This window comes from Salminus brasiliensis, chromosome 23 (genome assembly GCF_030463535.1).
Source record: "Salminus brasiliensis chromosome 23, fSalBra1.hap2, whole genome shotgun sequence".
Taxonomy (NCBI): domain Eukaryota; kingdom Metazoa; phylum Chordata; class Actinopteri; order Characiformes; family Bryconidae; genus Salminus; species Salminus brasiliensis.
In genome coordinates this window covers 788,280-811,523 of record NC_132900.1, presented here as the reverse complement: position 1 = coordinate 811,523, position 23,244 = coordinate 788,280, and the positions used below count along the sequence as shown (strand labels likewise).

Below are 23,244 nucleotides of genomic sequence, written 5' to 3'. Positions count from 1 at the left end.
AAATAAAGAGATTCTGATTCTGAAATAGTGGAACACCTAAATAAATAAATAAAGAGATTTCTTTAGGAGCTATTTTTGCCGCACTACACCCTGCAGCATGTATCCCTCCACCCTTTTAGGTTTTAAAAATAGGTTTTAGACCACAACTCAAACTTTCAGAACTTAGATTTTCTCTTTACATATATCAGTCGTAAAGGTACAGTAACAGAAACAGGTTATTTAAATTAAAAGTAAAGAAAAAGATGTAAACTGTACATTTACAAACACAAATGTTGAAGCTCAAGTAAAGCTCAAGTAAAAGCAACACAAGAAAAGACAAAAAAAAGTAAGTTATGGGACTCTTAAGTACGTTCATAAACATTCGAACCCGTGTCTTCTTAAAGGATAATGAGTCAATAGCACACTCTTGTATTACTGCATAGCGTAAAAAAAAAAACGCCTTTGTGTCACCCCCCCCTCAGCAAATCATATTCAGCCCAAAGACTTGAGCACAAAATGTTGTATATTTTAAGACACATGATTTAAAGTAAAAAAGGTAAACAATGTGAGGTTCCACTGTGTCTAACATTACACATACTTATATATATATATATGTATATAATTTTTTGGCATCATTGAAGCAGCATATTCCAGAAAAACATAATCACTCAGTAGAAACTAACAGTAGAAATAAAAACCCTCGCACTGTCATGTCCAGCTATAGCTGTCTGGGTTGACCAAATGATCTTTTAGAGGCATGATTCTCGTCCAGCTCCAGCTCCAGGGGGCAGTGTTATTTAGTCTTTGCTCGCTTTTCCGAATCAGACAGCACAGCATCTGCAGACTGAACACAGCAAGGCAATGTCAGCACAGTACAGCACAGTAAATTCAGCTGAAACAGGAAAGATTGGTTACTGTGACTTTAAGACTGATATATGTAGATGATCTATGTTCTGATTGGCTGCCCTTTACCATGGCTCTAATGGATCCATTTGATTCTAGGAATGGCCAGAAATCACGTTCCCTCCAATATCTGATGCACATGGCCTACAGAACAACACTGCACATGACTGGGTGGGGCTAAGCTGCTGAAAGCTGAATGGGCAGGGCTTATAAATAAATTGGCGGAAAATGTAAATATGTAAATATGAGTTCATGACTGTAACAACCAAGATAAATTTAAAGCAAACCCTTTTTAAAGCGTAATGTCCAGATGTGTACTGTACGGAGAACACACTGTATACAGTTACTTTTTTTCATTTCTTATTTGTAGTGTTTAAATTAAATAATGTCTAAATTAAGTAATGTCTAAATCTTAAAGGTATCTTTGTATTATTAGTCTATTCTAACTAGCTGAGGTTTTCTTGGGTAAATAGCAAAGCACTTTGTAAGTCGCTCTGGATAAGAGCGTCTGCTAAATGCCATAAATGTAAATGTAAATTACCGATCTCTTCCGTGTCACTCGAAGGAATTCATCCATACGTGACTGTCTGGTTCGTCCTTCTCTCTTCTCCTCCTCCCTCTGTTTTCTCTGTTTGCTGAGATTCTGACGAAACTTCTCCATCCGGCCTCGAACCCTCTCCTCCCTGAAAGAGAAGGCGACGTTACGCCCCTAAACAGCTGGTGTGAAAATCACATAAACAATAGAGGCCATATCGCCCCCTATGCTTCCTGCAGTGTATTACAGTCTGTCAGAATGAGCGTGTGGATCATATGAGCATTATAGAGCGCCCCCTACGCTTCCTGTAGTGTATTACAGTCTGTCAGAATGAGCGTGTGAATCATATGAACATTATAGAGCATTATAGAGCGCCCCCTACGCTTCCTGTAGTGTATTACAGTCTGTCAGAATGAGCGTGTGAATCATATGAACATTATAGAGCATTATAGAGCACCCCCTATGCTTCCTGTAGTGTATTACAGTCTGTCAGAATGAGCGTGTGGATCATATGAACATTATAGAGCATTATAGAGCACCCCCTACGCTTCCTGTAGTGTATTACAGTCTGTCAGAATGAGCGTGTGGATCATATGAACATTATAGAGCATTATAGAGCGCCCCCTACGCTTCCTGTAGTGTATTACAGTCTGTCAGAATGAGCGTGTGGATCATATTAACATTATAGAGCATTATAGAGCGCCCCCTACACTTCCTGTAGTGTATTACAGTCTGTCAGAATGAGCGTGTGGATCATATTAACATTATAGAGCATTATAGAGCACCCCCTACGCTTCCTGTAGTGTATTACAGTCTGTCAAAATGAGCGTGTGGATCATATTAACATTATAGAGCATTATAGAGCGCCCCCTACGCTTCCTGTAGTGTAATACAGTCTGTCAGAATGAGCGTGTGGATCATATTAACATTATAGAGCATTATAGAGCGCCCCCTACGCTTCCTGTAGTGTATTACAGTCTGTCAGAATGAGCGTGTGGATCATATTAACATTATAGAGCATTATAGAGCGCCCCCTACGCTTCCTGTAGTGTAATACAGTCTCTGAGAATGAGCGTGTGGATCATATTAACATTATAGAGCATTATAGAGCGCCCCCTATGCTTCCTGTAGTGTATTACAGTCTGTCAGAATGAGCGTGTGGATCATATTAACATTATAGAGCATTATAGAGCGCCCCCTACGCTTCCTGTAGTGTAATACAGTCTCTGAGAATGAGCGTGTGGATCATATTAACATTATAGAGCATTATAGAGCGCCCCCTACGCTTCCTGTAGTGTATTACAGTCTGTCAGAATGAGCGTGTGGATCATATGAACATTATAGAGCATTATAGAGCGCCCCCTACGCTTCCTGTAGTGTATTACAGTCTGTCAGAATGAGCGTGTGAATCATATGAGCATTATAGAGCAAACGAGAGAGAACGAGTGAGGGAGAGATTACAAACATAGTCTATTAGTTGGCAGATGTGCTTCAACTGCAACAAATATTTACTTCACATGTTTCTCCACACACAGGAACTTCACCAGTCCCTCCTCATCCGGGTCGCTCCAGGCCAGCTCTGAAGTACCAGCCTGAGGTGCCTCCAAAAACAGCCTGCGGGCAGCCTGGTACTGCCAGCCTAAAGGAACTGAGTGTGTCTGTGGAGAGAGCAGGCTGTTAGATTACTACTCTGAGTAGTAATTCTTCACACAGCTGGTGAGAGGTGTCTCTGCGGTGCTGGCATGGAATACTTTGGGGCTGTGTACCATAAAACAGCCAGTGTAGTTCAGATACCTTTCTGTTGATGTTCTGCAATACGTCCTCTATGGTTCTGTGCTGCTGGATCAGCTTCAGCGCTCGGGTGGGACCCAGTCCCGCTATTTTATCACAGTAATCACAGCCCAGTAATATACACAGGTCTACAAACTGAACCAGAACACACACAGTGTCATTAAGACTGGTCTCCATATCTCCATACAGTCAATAACATCATTCACACACATACTGGCACTAACCTCTTTCTGTGTCAGCTGCAGAGTGTCCAGTAGCTTTGGTAAGGAGTACTCTGTGACCTCGCTGAAAAATCAGAACAGCTTAATTCATATTTAAATAATATTTATGAATAATTCAGTCAGAGCAGATTAATCTTAAGCATGCATAATAATGGTATGGTAAAACAATCATATATATATTAATATTAATTAATATAAATATATGATTGATATTAATGTTTCATTAATATCATTACAGATATACAGCTTCATTACAGATATTAATGTTATTAGAGCTTCATGTTAGATATTAATGTTAATAGAACTTCATACTGGATATTAATGTTATTAGAACTTCATGCTCAATATTAATGTTATTAGAGCTTCATGCTGAATATTAATGATATTAGAGCTTCATACTGGATATTAATGTTATTAGAGCTTCATACTGGATATTAATGTTATTAGAGCTTCATACTGGATATTAATGTTATTAGAGCTCCATACTGGATATTAATGTTATTAGAACTTCATACTGGATATTAATGATATTAGAGCTTCATACTGGATATTAATGTTATTAGAGCTTCATACTGGATATTAATGATATTAGAGCTTCATACTGGATATTAATGATATTAGAGCTCCATACTGGATATTAATGTTATTAGAACTTCATACTGGATATTAATGATATTAGAACTTCATACTGGATATTAAAGTTAATAGAATTTCATTCTGGGTATTAATTATTTCATTGAATATATTGATCCCATACTTTTGAACAGTAGTGTAGATTTGGTTAATCACTTGAATTAATAAACTATATGACTCATTTTTTTTTGTTCCTCACCTGACCCTCTTTGCATTGAGCTGACGGAGGAGGATGGTTCCTCCAAACGCCAGCGTGTCCATGTCCTCTGAGGCCACAGCGTGGGCTACACCACTTCTGACCAGGTTAGCACACAGCGCCTCTCCATCTGCAGGAGCCTGGCAGGACCAGGGAGGAGACAGGCTATTGTACAGCTACAATATGAGAGCAATCTGAATGATCTGTAGCTAATAAATGTGTAATTACCATGATGTAGGGCACACCCATGAGCTGCAGGAGACGCAGGAATTCCTGGGTTTTGGTGGACACTGGAGGAATGTGGGAAAATATGTAAACACACAGAAGCTGCGTTTATGACTGATGATGAGGAAGAGATGCAGTAGTTTTTTCTGAATCCTCTCTGAAAGGCAGTGATGTACAGACAGGCTTGTTTTGGAATAAGAAATCAATCACTGTTATTTTGCTGTTTTATACTTAAAAAAAAAAGAAAATCTCAGAAGTGCAGACACAAACCTGCCCACCTGCTTATCTACATCATTTACTTTGTGATTATTAATGTAATTGCGTGTGAGTGGTGCTGGAAAATGACGGTAATACCTCTGGAGTTGTAATGGTCAACGTGGGCGGACGGTAAGAGGGCTGGTTGGCTGTAGATTCTCTCTGAAAACAGAAGCTGAGCTGTTCTTTTATTCAGTACAGATCCCGTTCTGCACTCACCTGTGTCAGAGCGATGGGAGCTGTTCCAGCCCGCGCTCTGCGCTCTTTTCTCCAGCTAACAGAGCAGAAACAGGCAGGAATGAACAGTTTGGCTATTTTAAATGCATGTTTACACTGAGTCCTCACTGAGACTAATATATTAGAATCAACCAGCAGATTTCACTAAAAATACATCAAATTTGCTATTTTAACTTTAAAAAGTGAGGTTAAGAAATGGGATAAATAGGATTCTCACCACCGCTCTCTTCTGACTCGGCGGCTTCCCATCGAACACGAAGACTGGCTTGATGTCATGCTCCAGAAAAGTGAGGGTGCGGAAGAACAGGCCGAGGAGAGGGCTGCAGAGGAATCAGTGTTATCAGGACTAAAGCACACGAGCACGACTGCTGCAGAACCCCTCACCAGTTTCACAGCGGGCTTTCACAGGGGTTGTGATGGTTGTTTTCTTTCCAGTGGGTTTATTTAAAGGCGTGGGTGTCAGATGCCACCACCTTAACCATCAGCCGAGACCTATGGCCTGCTTTCCAGAACATAGATTGAGCCTAGTCCTGGACTAAACTGCAGTGCTGAGGGTAAATCAACACTGCAAATAGTTTCTAGTCTAAGCCAAAGCTGCCCATAGTTGACCAACTAAGGAGTTTCTCTAACAGCACCCCCTCACCCAAACAGGGAACATGTGTTTTAATAACTTTTTGGCCCTGAACCACCACAACTGTGCTTTGGACCCCCAAACATGATTTGACCTGGGACGAGATCTGTTATACCACTGGTAGAACTGAAGATCTGTTCTTGGTCTAGTCTTAAGTTTAAAGTAAGTGTGTGTGTTTATTTACATTTACAGCGTTTAGCAGACGCTCTCCTCCAGAGTTCTTCCAGAAGAGATTCACTGTTTACTGAAGAAGAAGCTCAGCTAGTTTAAATAGACTAAAATTTAAAACTCCTCTAATCTTAGACTCTACTAAACACAAGTCAGTATGGAGACCATAGTACTCTACTCTTCACCCAAGTCCTCTCAGAAGAGGAGGGTCTTCAGTCTGGGTTTGAGGACAGTGAGTGTTGGACTCTGCTGTTTGGACACCCAGGGGAAGTTCGTTCCTCCACTTCGGTGCAGGACAGTAAAAAGTCTGGACGCTCGTCTTCCGTGGATCTTAAAGGATGGCGGGTCGAGCCGAGCCGTACTTGAAGCTGGAAGGGCTCTTGGTGCGGATCAGCTTCTGACCATCGCCATCAAGTACGGAGGGGCTGGCTGGTCCAGTCTTGGCTTTGTAGGCCAGAGTCAGGGTTTTAAATCTGATGCGGGCAGCAGCTACAGGAAGCCAGTGAAGAGAACTCAGCAGTGGAGTGACATGGCTGAATTTAGGGACATTGAAGACGACCCGTTCTCTGTGTTCTGGATCAGCTGCAGGGGTCTGATGTTGAGCAGAGGGAGACCAGCCAGAAGAGAGGAAGGGTGGAATTCTCCGGATGTTGTACAGGAGGAATCTGCAGGACCGAGTCAGAACTGCAAAATGACCCGAGAACGATAACTGATCATCCATGACTCCACCAAGACTTCCAGCTTGTTATTTATCACAGGGTTGTGGGTTTGATACCCAGCTCGACTGAGCTGCTGATTAGGGCACCGGGGGCGCTGTGGCAGGGCTGACCCTGGTACAGGTGTGTGTGTATGACAGTTAGTTAAATCACATTAGTGTTATATTACATGATGAGGTGCAGGGTTTACTGACCTGAGCTGAAGACTGGGCACAGCTGAGCGAAACTGGTTCACAATAATAGAGGTGTCGAGAGCAATCACTTTCCCTAGAAAACACAAATAGTCATTTAAAAGCAGTTCAGCACCATCAGAATCCACATGCACATGCTAAACTAACACAGCTAAGCCTCATCATAAAGCTGGTGAGTTAGGTGGTGAAGCTGGTGAAGCTGGTGAGGCTGGTGAGTTAGGTGGTGAAGCTGGTGAAGCTGGTGAAGCTGGTGAAGCTGGTGAGTTAGGTGGTGAAGCTGGTGAGGCTTGTGAGTTAGGTGGTGAAGCTGGTGAAGCTGGTGAGGCTGGTGAGGCTGGTGAGTTAGGTGGTGAAGCTGGTGAAGCTGGTGAGGCTGGTGAGTTAGGTGGTGAAGCTGGTGAAGCTGGTGAGTTAGGTGGTGAAGCTGGTGAAGCTGGTGAGGCTGGTGAGTTAGGTGGTGAAGCTGGTGAAGCTGGTGAGTTAGGTGGTGAAGCTGGTGAGTTAGGTGGTGAAGCTGGTGAGGCTGGTGAGTTAGGTGGTGAAGCTGGTGAGTTAGGTGGTGAAGCTGGTGAAGCTGGTGAGGCTGGTGAGTTAGGTGGTGAAGCTGGTGAAGCTGGTGAGGCTGGTGAGGCTGGTGAGTTAGGTGGGGCTGGCTGTCTGCGCAGGGCCTGGGTGGGTGTTATTACTGAGCTAAGCTAAGCTAAGCTAAGCTAGCGCTGTGCTGTCCTACTGTTTCACACATGTTACCGATGTAATCTCCGATTTCCCTGTGAGACACAGCACCTGGAGCGGAGCCACGAATTAGATCAGCCAGCTTCGTGATTCCCATCATTAATGATCAGGTTTAAAGCACAGCTTTGTTAAAGAAACAGCAGCGCTAATACTTTTATTTTGCCCGGCCAGCCTCGCAGCCTCGCTTTCACCCCGTTCCCATGGCAACTCCATTAACCTTCTACTGCCCAGTATGAATTAGGCAAACTGTCCCAGTTCTGGACGGTCTAATGCAGGGGTGTCCAAAACGGTTTGCAGTTTTGTACCCCTTTATCTTTCAGAGTTAAGGTAAAATAAATTCTACAACCACCTTGACGGTGGCCCAGAACTTTACAACCCCTCCTTACTGTGGCCCAGAACTTTACAACCCCTCCTCACTGTGGCCCAGAACTTTACAACCCCTCCTCACTGTGGCCCAGAACTTTACAACCCCTCCTCACTGTGGCCCAGAACTTTACAACCCCTCCTCACTGTGGCCCAGAACTTTACAACCCCTCCTCACTGTGGCCCAGAACTTTACAACCCCTCCTTACTGTGGCCCAGAACTTTACAAGCCCTCCTTACTGTGGCCCAGAACTTTACAAGCCCTCCTCACTGTGGCCCAGAACTTTACAAGCCCTCCTCACTGTGGCCCAGAACTTTACAACCCCTCCTCACTGTGGCCCAGAACTTTACAACCCCTCCTTACTGTGGCCCAGAACTTTACAACCCCTCCTTACTGTGGCCCAGAACTTTACAAGCCCTCCTCACTGTGGCCCAGAACTTTACAACCCCTCCTCACTGTGGCCCAGAACTTTACAACCCCTCCTTACTGTGGCCCAGAACTTTACAACCCCTCCTCACTGTGGCCCAAAACTTTACAAACTCTTCTTTACGGTGGCCCAGAACTTTACAAGCCCTCCTCACTGTGGCCCAGAACTTTACAACCCCTCCTCACTGTGGCCCAGAACTTTACAACCCCTCCTCACTGTGGCCCAGAACTTTACAAACTCTTCTTTACGGTGGCCCATAACTTTACAACCCCTCCTCACTGTGGCCCAGAACTTTACAAACTCTTCTTTACTGTGGCCCAGAACTTTACAAGCCCTCCTCACTGTGGCCCAGAACTTTACAAGCCCTCCTCACTGTGGCCCAGAACTTTACAAACTCTTCTTTACTGTGGCCCAGAACTTTACAAGCCCTCCTCACTGTGGCCCAGAACTTTACAAACTCTTCTTTACTGTGGCCCAGAACTTTACAAACCCTCCTCACTGTGGCCCAGAACTTTACAAGCCCTCGTCACTGTGAACCAGAACTTTACAAACCCTCCTTACTGTGGACCAGAACTTTACAAGCCCTCCTCACTGTGGCCCAGAACTTTACAAGCCCTCCTCACTGTGGCCCAGAACTTTACAAACTCTTCTTTACTGTGGCCCAGAACTTTACAAGCCCTCCTCACTGTGGCCCAGAACTTTACAAACTCTTCTTTACTGTGGCCCAGAACTTTACAAGCCCTCCTCACTGTGGCCCAGAACTTTACAACCCTTCCTCACTGTGAACCAGAACTTTACAAACCCTCCTCACTGTGGCCCAGAACTTTACAAGCCCTCCTCACTGTGGCCCAGAACTTTACAAACTCTTCTTTACTGTGGCCCAGAACTTTACAAGCCCTCCTCACTGTGGCCCAGAACTTTACAAGCCCTCCTCACTGTGAACCAGAACTTTACAAACCCTCCTTACTGTGGACCAGAACTTCACAAACCCTCCTTACTGTGGCCCAGAACTTTACAAACTCTTCTTTACTGTGAACCAGAACTTTACAAACCCTCCTTACTGTGGCCCAGAACTTTACAAACCTTCTTCACTGTGGCCCAGAACTTTACAAGCCCTCCTCACTGTGGCCCAGAACTTTACAAGCCCTCCTCACTGTGGCCCAGAACTTTACAACCCCTCCTCACTGTGGCCCAGAACTTTACAAACCCTCCTTACTGTGGCCCAGAACTTTACAAACCTTCTTCACTGTGGCCCAGAACTTTACAAGCCCTCCTCACTGTGGCCCAGAACTTTACAAGCCCTCCTCACTGTGGCCCAGAACTTTACAACCCCTCCTCACTGTGGCCCAGAACTTTACAAACTCTTCTTTACTGTGGCCCAGAACTTTACAAGCCCTCCTCACTGTGGCCCAGAACTTTACAAGCCCTCCTCACTGTGGCCCAGAACTTTACAACCCCTCCTCACTGTGGCCCAGAACTTTACAACCCCTCCTCACTGTGGCCCAGAACTTTACAACCCCTCCTTACTGTGAACCAGAACTTCACAAGCCCTCCTCACTGTGGCCCAGAACTTTACAAACTCTTCTTTACTGTGGCCCAGAACTTTACAAGCCCTCCTCACTGTGGCCCAGAACTTTACAAACTCTTCTTTACTGTGAACCAGAACTTTACAACCCCTCCATACTGTGGCCCAGAACTTTACAAACTCTTCTTTACTGTGGCCCAAAATACTAAAATTAATCAGAATTATTTAATGAAAATTATAATAATAATTATATAATTATTAACATTATATAATTAATTATATAATTATAATTATGAAAGTTATACATATAAATAAATAAAAACATTGCTGAAAATAAATGGGTTAAATGAGAAGTCGCGTTTCGAAAATAGGGGAATTGTCCCTGCTGGGCTGCCGTTCGGCGTGTAGCTTTTGAAAGCACAGCTACAGAGATGTGAAGTTGAACACACGCGAGTTAATATGTGTAATATATGAATTATTATACGTAATAAACTCCGTTTAGGCTTGTTTCTGGTTTGTTTTGGGCCTTTGTAAGATCGTCAGAATGGAGGGACTGGAGATGTCAGCGATGATTCCTGCACTACAGGAGTTAGCAAGGTATGTAGTGCTGGTTATAGGTGTGTACAGTGTTTACATCCAGATTGGGAATAAACCGAGAGGTGTAGAGTGTCTTATAGCAGTTATCTGGTGAAATTATTGTTTCTATAAATAAATAAAATCATAAAAACAAGCAGATGTTGGCTTCATGTTGGAACTCTCCGTTCCACCTTAAATGGTGCAGCAGTTCCATTCTGGCGCCTCAGGCGCCAGAATGGAACTGCTGCACCATTTAAGGTGGAACGGAGAGTTCGAGCCCAAGCTGTTATATTGAAGCCAGTTTAAGCCTCGTATCATATCCTAATCCATCCAGCATCTCTTAGCTTAGTAAATAAAGTGTGTTAGACTATAGTATTCATATTTTTAATCATTTTGATGCAAAATAATACACTAAATCTCCAAAAAGCTAAACACAGTACAGCCAGCAGTGCAGTAAAGTGCTCCAATAACTGAACTGGGCAATATGACAATATTTTATCGTATTGTGATACATTTTGTTATTGTGGTATATAATATGCTTTTATGAGTGTGTCGTAGATATCCTCAATGTAAAAATGCAATGTTAAATACCCCCCCATGTGCAATTAATTAATATTGTTATATATAGTGGTATATATATATATATATATATATTAGTGTGTAGAGTGTCTTGCTATCCCTTTTCTGCTGTGGTACTGTGAGGAGATAAGGACTATCTTATCTTATATTGTCAGTGCTTAAAGAGCACGTCTTAAAGATCTGCACGTCTTATTTAATTTAATAGAGTGAAGCATATTTTGAGTATAAACCACGGTACTTATTAAGGGAGAGTATTTGGATAGCATTTAAAAAAAAAAGTTTGTTTCGCGAGAAATGTTGTATATCCTTAAAAATGTATTTAAATATTGTGATATACATTTATATATACAAATATATAAATATACAAATATACAAATAGCACTATATATATATATATATATATATATATATATATATATATATATATATATATATATGCTAAATTTACATGTGTGCAATTGAGAAATGAATTATGTGCAAAATTGAGCTAAAGAAACTTACTAATATACTGAAGTATAAGTAATTTGTTTAGCATTTTAAAAAGCATTTTATTTGTTTTAATGCACATTTTAACTACATGTTAGTGATTGCTTCATTACACACTAATGTAAGCAACGTTTCTTTATGTCAGTGCCACGTCAGAGGAGTACAACCACACTGTACAGAAGCCACGGCAAATTCTATGCCAGTTCATTGACCGGATCTTGACAGATATTGATGTCGGTAAGCTGCACAATAATATCACATACAGAAATTCTATAGATTAAATCTATAAACAGTCCAGGTTATAATGTTGTTTCCTTTCTTTTAGTGGCCTTGGAGCTTTCTAAGAAGACCTCTGCTGAGCCGGCCTGCGTCATGCTCCTGGATTTTGTTCAGCACATCGTTAAATCCTCATCATTAATGTTTATAAACCCTGCATGTCAGTCGGAGCAATTTAGGGACGTGGAGAATAGCTGCGCTGGTAAGTCCTCAAGTTCAACCCTAATGAGAGACTGTAGCTCCTCCTCCTCAGTGTATATCACAATACCTACATTTAGACCGTTATTAATATTCACCCTAATAAGAGACTGTAGCTCCGCCTCCTCAGTGTATATCACAATACCTACATTTAGACCGTTATTAATATTCACCCTAATAAGAGACTGTAGCTCCGCCTCCTCAGTGTATATCACAATACCTACATTTAGAGCGTTATTAATATTCACCCTAATGAGAGACTGTAGCTCCTCCTCCTCAGTGTATATCACAATACCTACATTTAGAGCCTTATTAATATTTACCCTAATGAGAGACTGTAGCTCCTCCTCCTCAGTGTATATCACAATACCTACATTTAGAGCGTTATTAATATTCACCCTAATGAGAGACTGTAGCTCCGCCTCCTCAGTGTATATCACAATACCTACATTTAGAGCGTTATTAATATTCACCCTAATGAGAGACTGTAGCTCCTCCTCCTCAGTGTATATCACAATACCTACATTTAGAGCCTTATTAATATTCACCCTAATGAGAGACTGTAGCTCCGCCTCCTCAGTGTATATCACAATACCTACATTTAGAGCGTTATTAATATTCACCCTAATGAGAGACTGTAGCTCCGCCTCCTCAGTGTATATCACAATACCTACATTTAGAGCGTTATTAATATTCACCCTAATGAGAGACTGTAGCTCCTCCTCCTCAGTGTATATCACAATACCTACATTTAGAGCGTTATTAATATTCACCCTAATGAGAGACTGTAGCTCCGCCTCCTCAGTGTATATCACAATACCTACATTTAGAGTGACCAGGAGTGCCCTTACTTACACTATATATGCACAAAAGTATTGGGACACCTGCTCATTCACTGTTTCTTCTGAAATCAGGGATATTAAAAAGAGCTGATCCTGCTTTTGTTGGAGTAACTGTCTCTACTGTCCAGAGAAGAAGACTTTCTACTAGATTTTAGAGATGCATTGCTGTGAGGATTTGATTGCATTCAGCAACAGTAGCGTTAGTGAGGTCAGGATGTTGGATGATCACCACCCCACCTCATCATCCCCAACTCTCTATCCCATCCCAGAAGTACTGGATGGAGCTCCTCCACCATCATTCCAGAGAACACAGTTTTTCCACTGCTCCACAGCTCCTCAATGCTGGGGGGCTTTATACCCCTCTAGCCCACGCCTGGCATTAGGCAGCATGGAGTCAATTATCTGCTCCAGAGAGTCCTATTCTATTGGCAGTACTTTTTCTCTACAGGGACTAGACAAGCTGTGTGTGCATTTGCACATTTCTGTCAGCAATGGGTGTAGCTTAAGGAAGCTAAATGCATTCATTAGCAGCTGTGTCCACAAACATAAGTCCTATTACAGTTTCTCTTAATAATGTCTTGTGTTCTGCAGACTTCAGTAAGTGGATCATCACCCGCCTCCTGAGGATCGCCGCTGCTCCAGAATGTGGAAGTCTCCATGAAAAGATCTCCTCCGTTATCTGCTCACTGCTTCATCTGTTCCGAGCGAAGGGGCCGGTCATATTTGGGGCATTTGGGAGGGAGTTTATCGGGATGGTTCAGGATCTGCTGCATCTGCACGCACAGCCCGGCACACCCCCTGCCAAGTGGCCGGCGCTAGTGGAGCGGTTCGGTGTTCATCCTGGACCTGCTGTTACTTATCTGACCCCCACCACACTGCAGCTAAACTCCAGAGCCTCAGCTCAGGCACTTCTAGCAACTGCACTGACGGTGCTCGCTGACGTCCTGCAGGGCATATTCTTCCCCAGGGAGGTGGGGAGAATCTGGGACGCCTCCTGTTTCCTCCTGTGCGCCGGTACCCCCAGGCTCAAGGCCGCTAGTGTGGTGCTGCTCACCAGAATTGTGACTCTAGGAGGCTTTCCTGAAGATCACTCGCAGGTGTTCTTCACTGCTTATCTGTCAGTGCTGGACTCCCTCGGCACGTGCGAAGAATCTGACGTTGCTGTCTACAGCTCAGAGTTCCAGAAGCTGACCCGGTGTGTTTTCGTCCCGGAGAAAGGTGCACACACCCGTTTTGAGAAAGTTCATCTCAACATGCTAATGGACAGCCTGCACAGGCTGGTGCTGAGCGAAGCCGTGGAGCGGATGAAGCAGACGGAGATCAGGACCACTCTGTGTGAGCTGTTCTGCTTTATGCTGGAGTTCGTGCCTCTGGGATACGAGTCCGCTGCTCTGATCCGGAAGGAGAGGGTGACGGCCGTCTGTAAAGCCATGGTTGATGCTATCGGAGCTCAGAAAGACCAGCAGGTGAATGCAGTAAATCATGTGTACACTGGTAGGCTAGCTACATAGGGACACATGCACATGCATTGAGTAACATTGGTATAACTTACAGCAAAAATCTTATATTATAATCTTATATTGCCATACGTGATGTATCAGAATCATAAAATCATAAATTAAATGCTCTATAAATAAACACTATAAATAAATGCTCTATAAATAAACACTATAAATAAATGCTCTATAAATAAACACTATAAATAAACGCTCTATAAATAAACACTCTAAAATAAACACTATAAAATAAACACTCTCTAAAATGAACGCTCTATAAAATGAACGCTCTCTAAAATAAACGCTCTATAAATAAACACTAAAATAAACGCTCTATAAATAAACACTAAAATAAACGCTCTATAAATAAACACTAAAATAAACGCTCTATAAATAAACACTATAAATAAACGCTCTATAAATAAACACTATAAATAAACGCTCTATAAATAAACACTATAAAATAAACACTCTCTAAAATGAACGCTCTCTAAAATGAACGCTCTATAAAATGAACGCTCTCTAAAATGAACGCTCTATAAAATGAACGCTCTCTAAAATGAACGCTCTATAAACTGAACGCTCTCTAAAATAAACGCTCTATAAATAAACACTAAAATAAACGCTCTATAAATAAACACTATAAATGAACGCTCTATAAATAAACACTATAAATGAACGCTCTCTAAAATGAACGCTTTCTAAAATGAACGCTCTATAAATAAACACTAAAGTAAACGCTCTATAAATAAACACTATAAATGAACGCTCTCTAAATAAACACTAAAGTAAATGCTCTATAAATGAACGCTCTAAAAAAAAAACACTCTCTAAGATAAACACTCTCTAAGATAAACACTCTAAAATAAACGCTCTATAAAATAAACATTCTCTAAAATAAATGCTCTATAAAATAAACACCATAAAATAAACGCTCTATAAATAAACACTCTCTAAGATAAACACTCTAAAATAAACGCTCTATAAAATAAACATTCTCTATAAATAAACACTCTCTAAGATAAACACTATAAAATAAACACTCTATAAATAAACACTCTCTAAGATAAACACTATAAAATAAACGCTCTATAAATAAATGCTCTATAAAATAAACATTCTCTAAAATAAATGCTCTATAAAATAAACACTACAAAATGAACACTATAAATAAACGCTCTATAAAATGAACACTCTATAAAATGAACGCTCTATAAAAAACAAATATATATAAATGATATGAATTTAGTAAAGTTGCATAGTGGTAATAACTGTGATAATAAATATGGGAAATGATTTCACACATTATATTGATTTACAGCATATATGAACTGTATAGCTTGAGTATTGCACAGATGAACCGTAGTGTCACGCATGGAGGGAGGAGTTTGAGGGTCACGGGTAAGAATGACCTTCTGTGGCGCTCTGTGGTGCATTTCGGGGGAATGAGTCTGAATGTGCTTCGGTGTCTCATCACCGTGTTGTAGAGAGGGTGGGAGCCATTATCCATAATTTCATGCAGCTTAGACAGCATCCTCCTCTCCGACACTGCCATCAGCGAGTCCAGCTCCACGCCCACAACATCGCTGAGCTTGCGGATCAGTTTGTTGAGTCTGTTGGCGTTAGCCACCCTCAGCCTTCTGCCCCAGCATGCAACAGCGTAGAGGATAGCACTCAGCACCACAGGCTCATAGAAGATCCTGAGCTACACAGTCATATCACAATCCTGGTTTGGAATGGACTCGGCCTGGGACGTTCCATTGTCTGCCTTCTTACAGCGTCGCTACAGTGTTGTCTGAAGGTTGCACTGTTTACATTTTCTCAGCAACGTTGGATGAGATAACTTCTCCTCTTGGTCGCAAGACTACCTTCTCCTTTTTCGTGTTTTCCTGTTTATGGAGGCATTACAAGTAAAATCCTTATATTCTCTTTAACTGTTGAATAACATTAACAGACTGTGTACATTAAGGGTATAGTAAGACTACCTTCTGACCGCTCTCCAAAATGAAAGTCATGATCCACTATTCATTTTCTAACAATAGAACACGTCACATATTTCAGAACATGGTGCATTTCAGCGTAGTGACAATGCTGTGGGCACCAGAACAATAGGTTATCACAGCGTAGCCGTGTTTGTGTAAATAAGCGAGCGCACCAGTCAGCTGTAGCAGAGGGCAAAACCATCGCCATGGGCAAAGGAGCCGCTTCAACTGAATGATAATAGGGTACCAGGTGAAGGGTAGTGGCATCTCGGAAACCGATAACTTCACGGAAGTTCTAGAGCCGCTGTAGTGAAGGTGGACTTCTCGCATATTGAGTGCCTCCCAATGGCATAGCAGTGGTGCCCCATGGGCCATTGATGCCAGAGGGGAACAGAGTGATCAGCGCTGCACTGTGGAGCAGCTAACCTCTATAGTGAACACCTTCCATCACCATAATGCAGTCCTAATGCAGGCACAACGTCTCACTATTGTCACGCAAGCCAAAGGTGGTTATTCCCACTGTTAGGTAGGTGGTCACAATGTTCTGATATGACTGTGTATATCATAATGTTTTGATAGTGTGCCTGTTTGTCTGTGATGTTCTGTTCTCCTGAGTTGTTTGTTCTTCGTGTTCTTAAAGCACTATATAAATATAATTTATTATTTTTATTATTATTTTATTTTATTATTATTATCTTGTTTTAAAAAGCTGACCCTTTACAGTCCCCACTGATTTCTGATTTATTATTAATATTTTCACATAGTATGTGGAGGGTTATCTCTGTGCTGCGCTGAAGACCGAAGGCCTTGCTGTTGTTCAGGATGCACAGAGCAGTACATGTGATGTTGTGGAGCCCCCTGGTGGATATGATGAGGAAATTCCAGCTAAAAGGAGAAACGTCTCTCTCCAAGCTCTGTCCGGCAAGGTGGCCACTACACAGCCTATGTAGGTGAAATCTGCATGTATCTGTGGTTTGGCATGTAAATGATTCAGAACCCTAAACCTGCAGTCAGTTACGCTGTATTTGCTGGTGTGTTTTCTCACTGTGCGCCTTCATTCAGCATGATTAGTGTACTTTGTGGAACTGTGTTGCCTCTGTGTGCCCGCTGACAGTCAGGTGGAGATGAGGAGCAGGAGTGAGGTTTGGAATGCTGTACACAATCGGCTGGAGGAGATGCTGAAACAGCTGAGAGAGGCTCCCGGCCAGCAGTGTGTGAACCTCATGGAGGGCCTGGCTGTCATCTTCCACCTGGCTGCAGTCTGCTCCAAGTAAGACCTACCTGGATCCTTCATATTCTTATTCTATTAAGGCATGGAGGGGTATGGATGTGTAGATGAGGAGGCTATGGGTGTGAGTAGGTGGAGCTGGGAATGGGCGTGGATGGATATTCATTGCATGGTATTGATGATGGTATGAATGGGAACATTCTGGCTGATAGACTACATGTTGGGGTCCGGGGTGGGGTTGGGGGGGCGTGTACTGTAAATGAGCTTTTTGGCTGAACTATGACTGTAATGAGTTGTTGTGGTGTTTGACTCCTCCATGACTGCAGTGCTGGCCAGTCTCCTGGTGAGAAGTCTGCAGATCCGTCCTCCTCCATACACACGGCCCAGCTGGTCTGGCTGAAGCTGGAGATGTTGACCCAGGTAGTGGAGAGCTGTCGCACTTTCTTGGCCAACACCACTGAGGACAACCTAGAGCCACTGGTGGACAGAGCCATCAGGATACTGGACGCCATTCTTTACCTGACCAGTGAGTCATATACTGTAGATTCAACCTTCTCAGAGAGTAGTGAGAGTATGAATCCACCCACCAATCCACCCACCAATCCACCCACCAATCCACCCACCAATCCACCCACCAATCCACCCACCAATCCACACATCCATCCATGCACCAGTCCACCCACCAGTCCACCCACCAGTCCATCCACCTATCCACGCATCCATCCACCCACCAGTCCACCCACCAGTCCACCCACCAGTCCACCCACCAGTCCACGCATCCATCCACCCGCCAGTCCACCCGCCAGTCCGCCCACCTGGACCAATCCACGCATCAATCTACGCAGCAATTCACCCACCAATCCACGCATCCATCCACGCATCCATCCATGCACCAATCCACCCACCAATCCACCCACCAGTCCATCCACCAGTCCATCCACCAGTCCACCCGCCAGTCCGCCCACCTGGACCAATCCACCCACCAATCCACCCGCCAGTCCGCCCACCTGAACCAATCCACTCACAAGTCCACTCACAAGTCCACTCACAAGTCCACCCACCAGTCCATCCACCAGTCCATCCACCAGTCCATCCACCAGTCCATCCACCAGTCCACGCACCAGTCCACGCACCAATCCACGCACCAATCCACGCACCAATCCACGCACCAATCCACACGCCAATCCACGCATCCATCCACCCGCCAGTCCACCCGCCAGTACACCCACCAGTCCACGCACCAATCCCCCCCACCCATCCATCCACCCACTTATCTACCCATCCATCCACCCACCAATCCACCCACCAATCTACCCACCAATCCACCCACCTATCCACCCACCAGTCCACCCACCTGGACCAATCCACGCACCAATCCATGCATCCATCCACCCGCCAGTCCACCCACCCACCATTCCACCCACCCACCAATACACCCATCCATCCACCCATCCATCCACCCATCCATCCACCCACTTATCCACCCATCCATCCACCCATCCATCCACCCACTTATCTACCCATCCATCCATCCACCCATCCATCCACCCATCCATCCACCCACCAATCCACCCACCAATCCACACATCCATCCACCCACCAGTCCACCCACCAGTCCACCCACCAGTCCATCCACCAGTCCACGCATCCATCCACCCGCCAGTCCACCCGCCAGTCCGCCCACCTGGACCAATCCACCCACCTATCCACGCATCAATCTACGCAGCAATTCACCCACCAATCCACGCATCCATCCATGCACCAATCCACCCACCAATCCACCCACCAATCCACCCACCAGTCCATCCACCAGTCCATCCACCAGTCCACCCGCCAGTCCACCCGCCAGTCCACCCTCCAGTCCGCCCACCTGGACCAATCCACTCACAAGTCCACTCACAAGTCCACTCACAAGTCCACTCACAAGTCCACCCACCAGTCCACCCACCAGTCCATCCACCAGTCCATCCACCAATCCACCCGCCAGTCCACCCACCTGGACCAATCCACGCACCAATCCACGCGCCAATACACGCATCCATCCACCCGCCAGTCCACCCGCCAGTACACCCACCAGTCCACGCACCAATCCCCCCCACCCATCCATCCACCCACTTATCTACCCATCCATCCACCCACCAATCCACCCACCTATCCACCCACCAGTCCACCCACCTGGACCAATCCACGCACCAATCCATGCATCCACCCACCCGCCAGTCCACCCACCCACCATTCCACCCACCCACAAATAAACCCATCCATCCACCCATCCATCCACCCATCCATCCACCCACTTATCCACCCATCCATCCACCCATCCATCCACCCACTTATCCACCCATCCATCCACCCATCCATCCACCCACTTATCTACCCATCCATCCACCCACCAGTCCACCCACCAGTCCACCCACCAATCCACGCATCCATCCACCCGCCAGTCCACCCGCCAGTACACCCACCAGTCCACGCACCAATCCTCCCCCACCCATCCATCCACCCATCCATCCACCCATCCATCCACCCACTTATCCACCCATCCATCCACCCATCCATCCACCCATCCATCCACCCATCCATCCACCCACTTATCCACCCATCCATCCACCCACTTATCTACCCATCCATCCACCCATCCATCCACCCATCCATCCACCCACCAATCCACCCACCAGTCCACCCACCAATCCACCCGCCAGTCCACCCACCTGGACCAATCCACGCACCAATCCACGCACCAATCCACGCATCCATCCACCCGCCAGTCCACCCGCCAGTACACCCACCAGTCCACGCACCAATCCCCCCCACCCATCCATCCACCCATCCATCCACCCACTTATCTACCCACCTATCCACCCACCTATCCACCCACTAATCCACCCACCAATCCACCCATCTATCCACCCACCAGTCCACCCACCTGGACCAATCCACCCACCAATCCACCCACCAATCCACCCATCCATCCACCCACTTATCTACCCATCCATCCACCCATCCATCCACCCACCAATCCACCCACCTATCCACCCACCTATCCACCCACCTCTCCACCCACCTATCCACGCACCAATCCACCCACATTCCCCCCAGCTGGTTAGCTGTGGCTATGCGTTTTTCTGATTAAATTCTCTTATAAAAACTGTCAGTTGATTTTCATGGTGGTTCTGTCCTCTTTGCTGTCTTAAGTCCACAGTCAGTCTGATGGCAGCCTGTTCCGGAGTGTGTGTGCCCTGCTGTCAGTTCCCTGGGTGACCGAACACTCCTCCCTCTCAGCCTATCAGATGGCTTCGTTTCCTGCCAGTTTGACCGGACTGTCCCAGAAGCTAGCTCCTGCTTACAGTAAGCCACAAAACAGCGTCTTTTGGACCTTTTGTTTGTGTTTGTGTGGAATTACGGTCGGCTGAGTACCTCAGCAGGAAATCAGATGTACCTTCGTCAAACGCTGTTCTGTGGTGGTGTCGTCCGCAGCCCCCCAGACCCGGGCGCGCTGTGTGTTCCTGCTGGCTCTGCTTCCTAAGCAGACGTGTTCTGAATGGCGCTCGGCCGTGTTCCGCTGGGCTCTGCAGAGCCAGACTGAGACGGAGAGAAGCAGCGCTGTGAGGGGCTTCCCTCTGCTGCTGCACAGACTGGGGGTCAAATACTACAGCCTCATCCACGATGCCCTGCTGTACGTATTAACGCTCTTTACTCCCTCCAGCATCCTGAGGATTTTGTTATATTTTAATGAAATATGTTTTTGATGTAATTTAAAAGTGTGTGACTCTTTAATTTTAAGGTTTTTATGTGTTTAATTATTATGTACTATATATTCAGTAACTCCTATTAATTGTTCCATGTCTACTATGAATAACTCAGTGTGATCTACTGTGTATTATTTAGTATCTCTTATTAATAATTCGGTAACTCCTATGAATTGTGTGTGTGTGTGTGTGTGTGTGTGTGTGTGTGTTTGTGTATGAATGTATGTACTGTGTGCAGGACCAGGCTGCGGGACACCTCCCCCCAGGTGAAGATGGAGTTAGCTGGTATAACGGGCTCTCTGCTCTGCTGTCTGTCTGAAAGCTCCCAGCTCCGGATCTCTGAGGAGATCAGACCTCCCCCTGGATTCCTCTGTGAATGGGTCAGAGTTTCAGACGCCCACTCTGGCCGACCCACCACGGTCGGAGCGTCCATCCTCACACCCTTCCTCCAGCTGCTCAAACCCAGCGAGGAACAAGAGGTCAAACAAGGTCAGAAGTGTCTGTGTTCATTTGTGTCCAGCAGGACCTGGATAAGCACGTCATCAGTGAGAGACTTTACTAAATTTCATTTTGAATGCTATTGGACGTTATTCTCTGAGCCTTTTTCAGTTTATTTTTGTTATGCTATTAATTATTTAGCTTTTTTTTTTATTTATTTATTCCCAGTACATTTAATTTATTTTTATTCATTCGAATTTCCTGCCTTGCTTTTATTTAAATTTTTTCCTCTCAAGGCAAATTGATTTGTATTTGCAATGTGTGATTGGAACCATATTTATTATATTATTAAATATTATATAATTTATACATATAATAATCATTTGAATTTATTATATTATAATATAATATTATTATATGCCTTTTATACAATATAAATGAGTATAAAAGTATGTTATTTAGGTTTTTTTTGTGCAAAAATAAGAATCTAAAGGTACAGTATTTCAAAAGGCCTCCCTAGGAATAAAGTGGGAAATTGTCCATAACATTACACTTTACACTCAGAGAAGTTACTTTCGACTAGCAACTTTGACAGACATTTCAGACCTTTGTTCAAGTGTCTAAACTGCTGTTCAGTAACAATAAGAAACTACAAGCAAAGGTAATTTAAATAATTACATAATGAAAAAGGAACAGCAGAGCATAGCACTTCCAGTACTGTTGTTTCTGCTACTGTATGGGTTCCTCTGTACAGATTTCAGCTTCAGAGTCATGCTGATGGTATTTTTTACATATTGCTGCTTTAATGCTTTTTATTGAAGACACATGATGTTCTGTTCTCCTCTGTTTTTGTTGTTCTAGCTTTCATAGAGAACATCAGTCATCTGTGTAAGCATGTGGACTTGGCCAGCAGTGACCCAGACACTAAAGCCCTGCTGAGCGCTGTTGTCAACCTCATAGAGGACCCAGAGCAGGACGTTCGAATGCTCTTCAGCCAGAACATCAGGAACCTGCTGCAGGCCTGGAGCGGAGACGGCTTCCTGAAGGAGGTGCGTTAGATCTTTTATTAAAGCGATAGTTTCATAGTCCCCCTCTGTAGACTTATGTTTGATTGACTGGCTTTACGTGTTCTTGGTTCCACAGCTTCTTGTGTCCAGGCTTAAGGAGGCCTATACAAATGCAAAGACAGCCAGAAACAACGAACTGAAGAACACTCTGATACTGACCACAGGCGAGATTGGGAGGTAGATCCAATGTGTGTTGTGTTTTAGTGTGTAGAGCTGTTGATCTGCTCAGTAAATCACTGATATCAGAATAAACACTAATAATAACACTCCTACAGAAAGTGGTGGAGGTTCTCCATCACTGTGTTCATCATTAGAACATCTCCAGAGTTCTCCTCATGGAGTCCAGTATTATTTAGAGTTCTCCTCAGATCAACACCTGGTTTGGTGGTAAATCAGGGCTTAATGATGGTAAATCAGGTGAGCTGCTGCTGCTGCTGCTGCTGCTGCTGGAGTTGAACACATCCTCCACGCTGTGCTGGCTGGACTGGGGGGCGTCCAGGAGAACCCTGGAGGAACCGAGCTCTGTTCTTCAGACTAGCTCACCAACAAGATCTCACTACTTTCTTTCTTCAGAATGAGAAGCTCTTGTTTCTCCTTT

The 23,244-nt window shown here is 44.4% G+C and overlaps 2 protein-coding genes across 3 annotated transcripts in view; one reads left to right on the top strand and one right to left on the bottom strand.

The window, feature by feature from the left end:
* Positions 1 to 149: 149 nt before the first annotated feature.
* Positions 150 to 7,606, bottom strand: LOC140545519 (probable flap endonuclease 1 homolog). 2 transcript variants are annotated; one of them, XM_072668300.1, is made up of 11 exons: positions 7,429 to 7,606; positions 6,685 to 6,757; positions 5,193 to 5,295; positions 4,838 to 5,012; positions 4,487 to 4,548; positions 4,262 to 4,398; positions 3,433 to 3,493; positions 3,212 to 3,343; positions 2,930 to 3,075; positions 1,424 to 1,565; positions 150 to 823 (listed from the first exon to the last, which is right to left on the bottom strand). In XM_072668300.1, exons 1-11 carry the CDS (start codon positions 7,511 to 7,513, stop codon positions 773 to 775), a joined length of 1,167 nt encoding a protein of 388 aa, XP_072524401.1. In that variant the 5' UTR covers positions 7,514 to 7,606; the 3' UTR covers positions 150 to 772. The 2 variants fall into 2 exon arrangements, with proteins under 2 accessions (XP_072524401.1, XP_072524402.1); XM_072668301.1 differs by having other exon boundaries at positions 4,958 to 5,012.
* Positions 7,607 to 10,151: 2,545 nt separating this feature from the next.
* atr (ATR serine/threonine kinase) overlaps positions 10,152 to 23,244 on the top strand; it is a 38,117-nt gene continuing 25,024 nt past the window's right edge. Inside the window, exons 1-12 of the mRNA XM_072668726.1 lie at positions 10,152 to 10,326; positions 11,516 to 11,607; positions 11,696 to 11,848; positions 13,278 to 14,152; positions 16,929 to 17,110; positions 17,279 to 17,434; positions 17,719 to 17,918; positions 20,588 to 20,740; positions 20,870 to 21,068; positions 21,380 to 21,630; positions 22,441 to 22,628; positions 22,723 to 22,823. Coding sequence (XP_072524827.1) covers positions 10,274 to 10,326; positions 11,516 to 11,607; positions 11,696 to 11,848; positions 13,278 to 14,152; positions 16,929 to 17,110; positions 17,279 to 17,434; positions 17,719 to 17,918; positions 20,588 to 20,740; positions 20,870 to 21,068; positions 21,380 to 21,630; positions 22,441 to 22,628; positions 22,723 to 22,823 — 2,603 coding nt within the window. The 5' untranslated portion in view covers positions 10,152 to 10,273. The remainder of the gene's footprint in view (positions 10,327 to 11,515; positions 11,608 to 11,695; positions 11,849 to 13,277; positions 14,153 to 16,928; positions 17,111 to 17,278; positions 17,435 to 17,718; positions 17,919 to 20,587; positions 20,741 to 20,869; positions 21,069 to 21,379; positions 21,631 to 22,440; positions 22,629 to 22,722; positions 22,824 to 23,244) is intronic.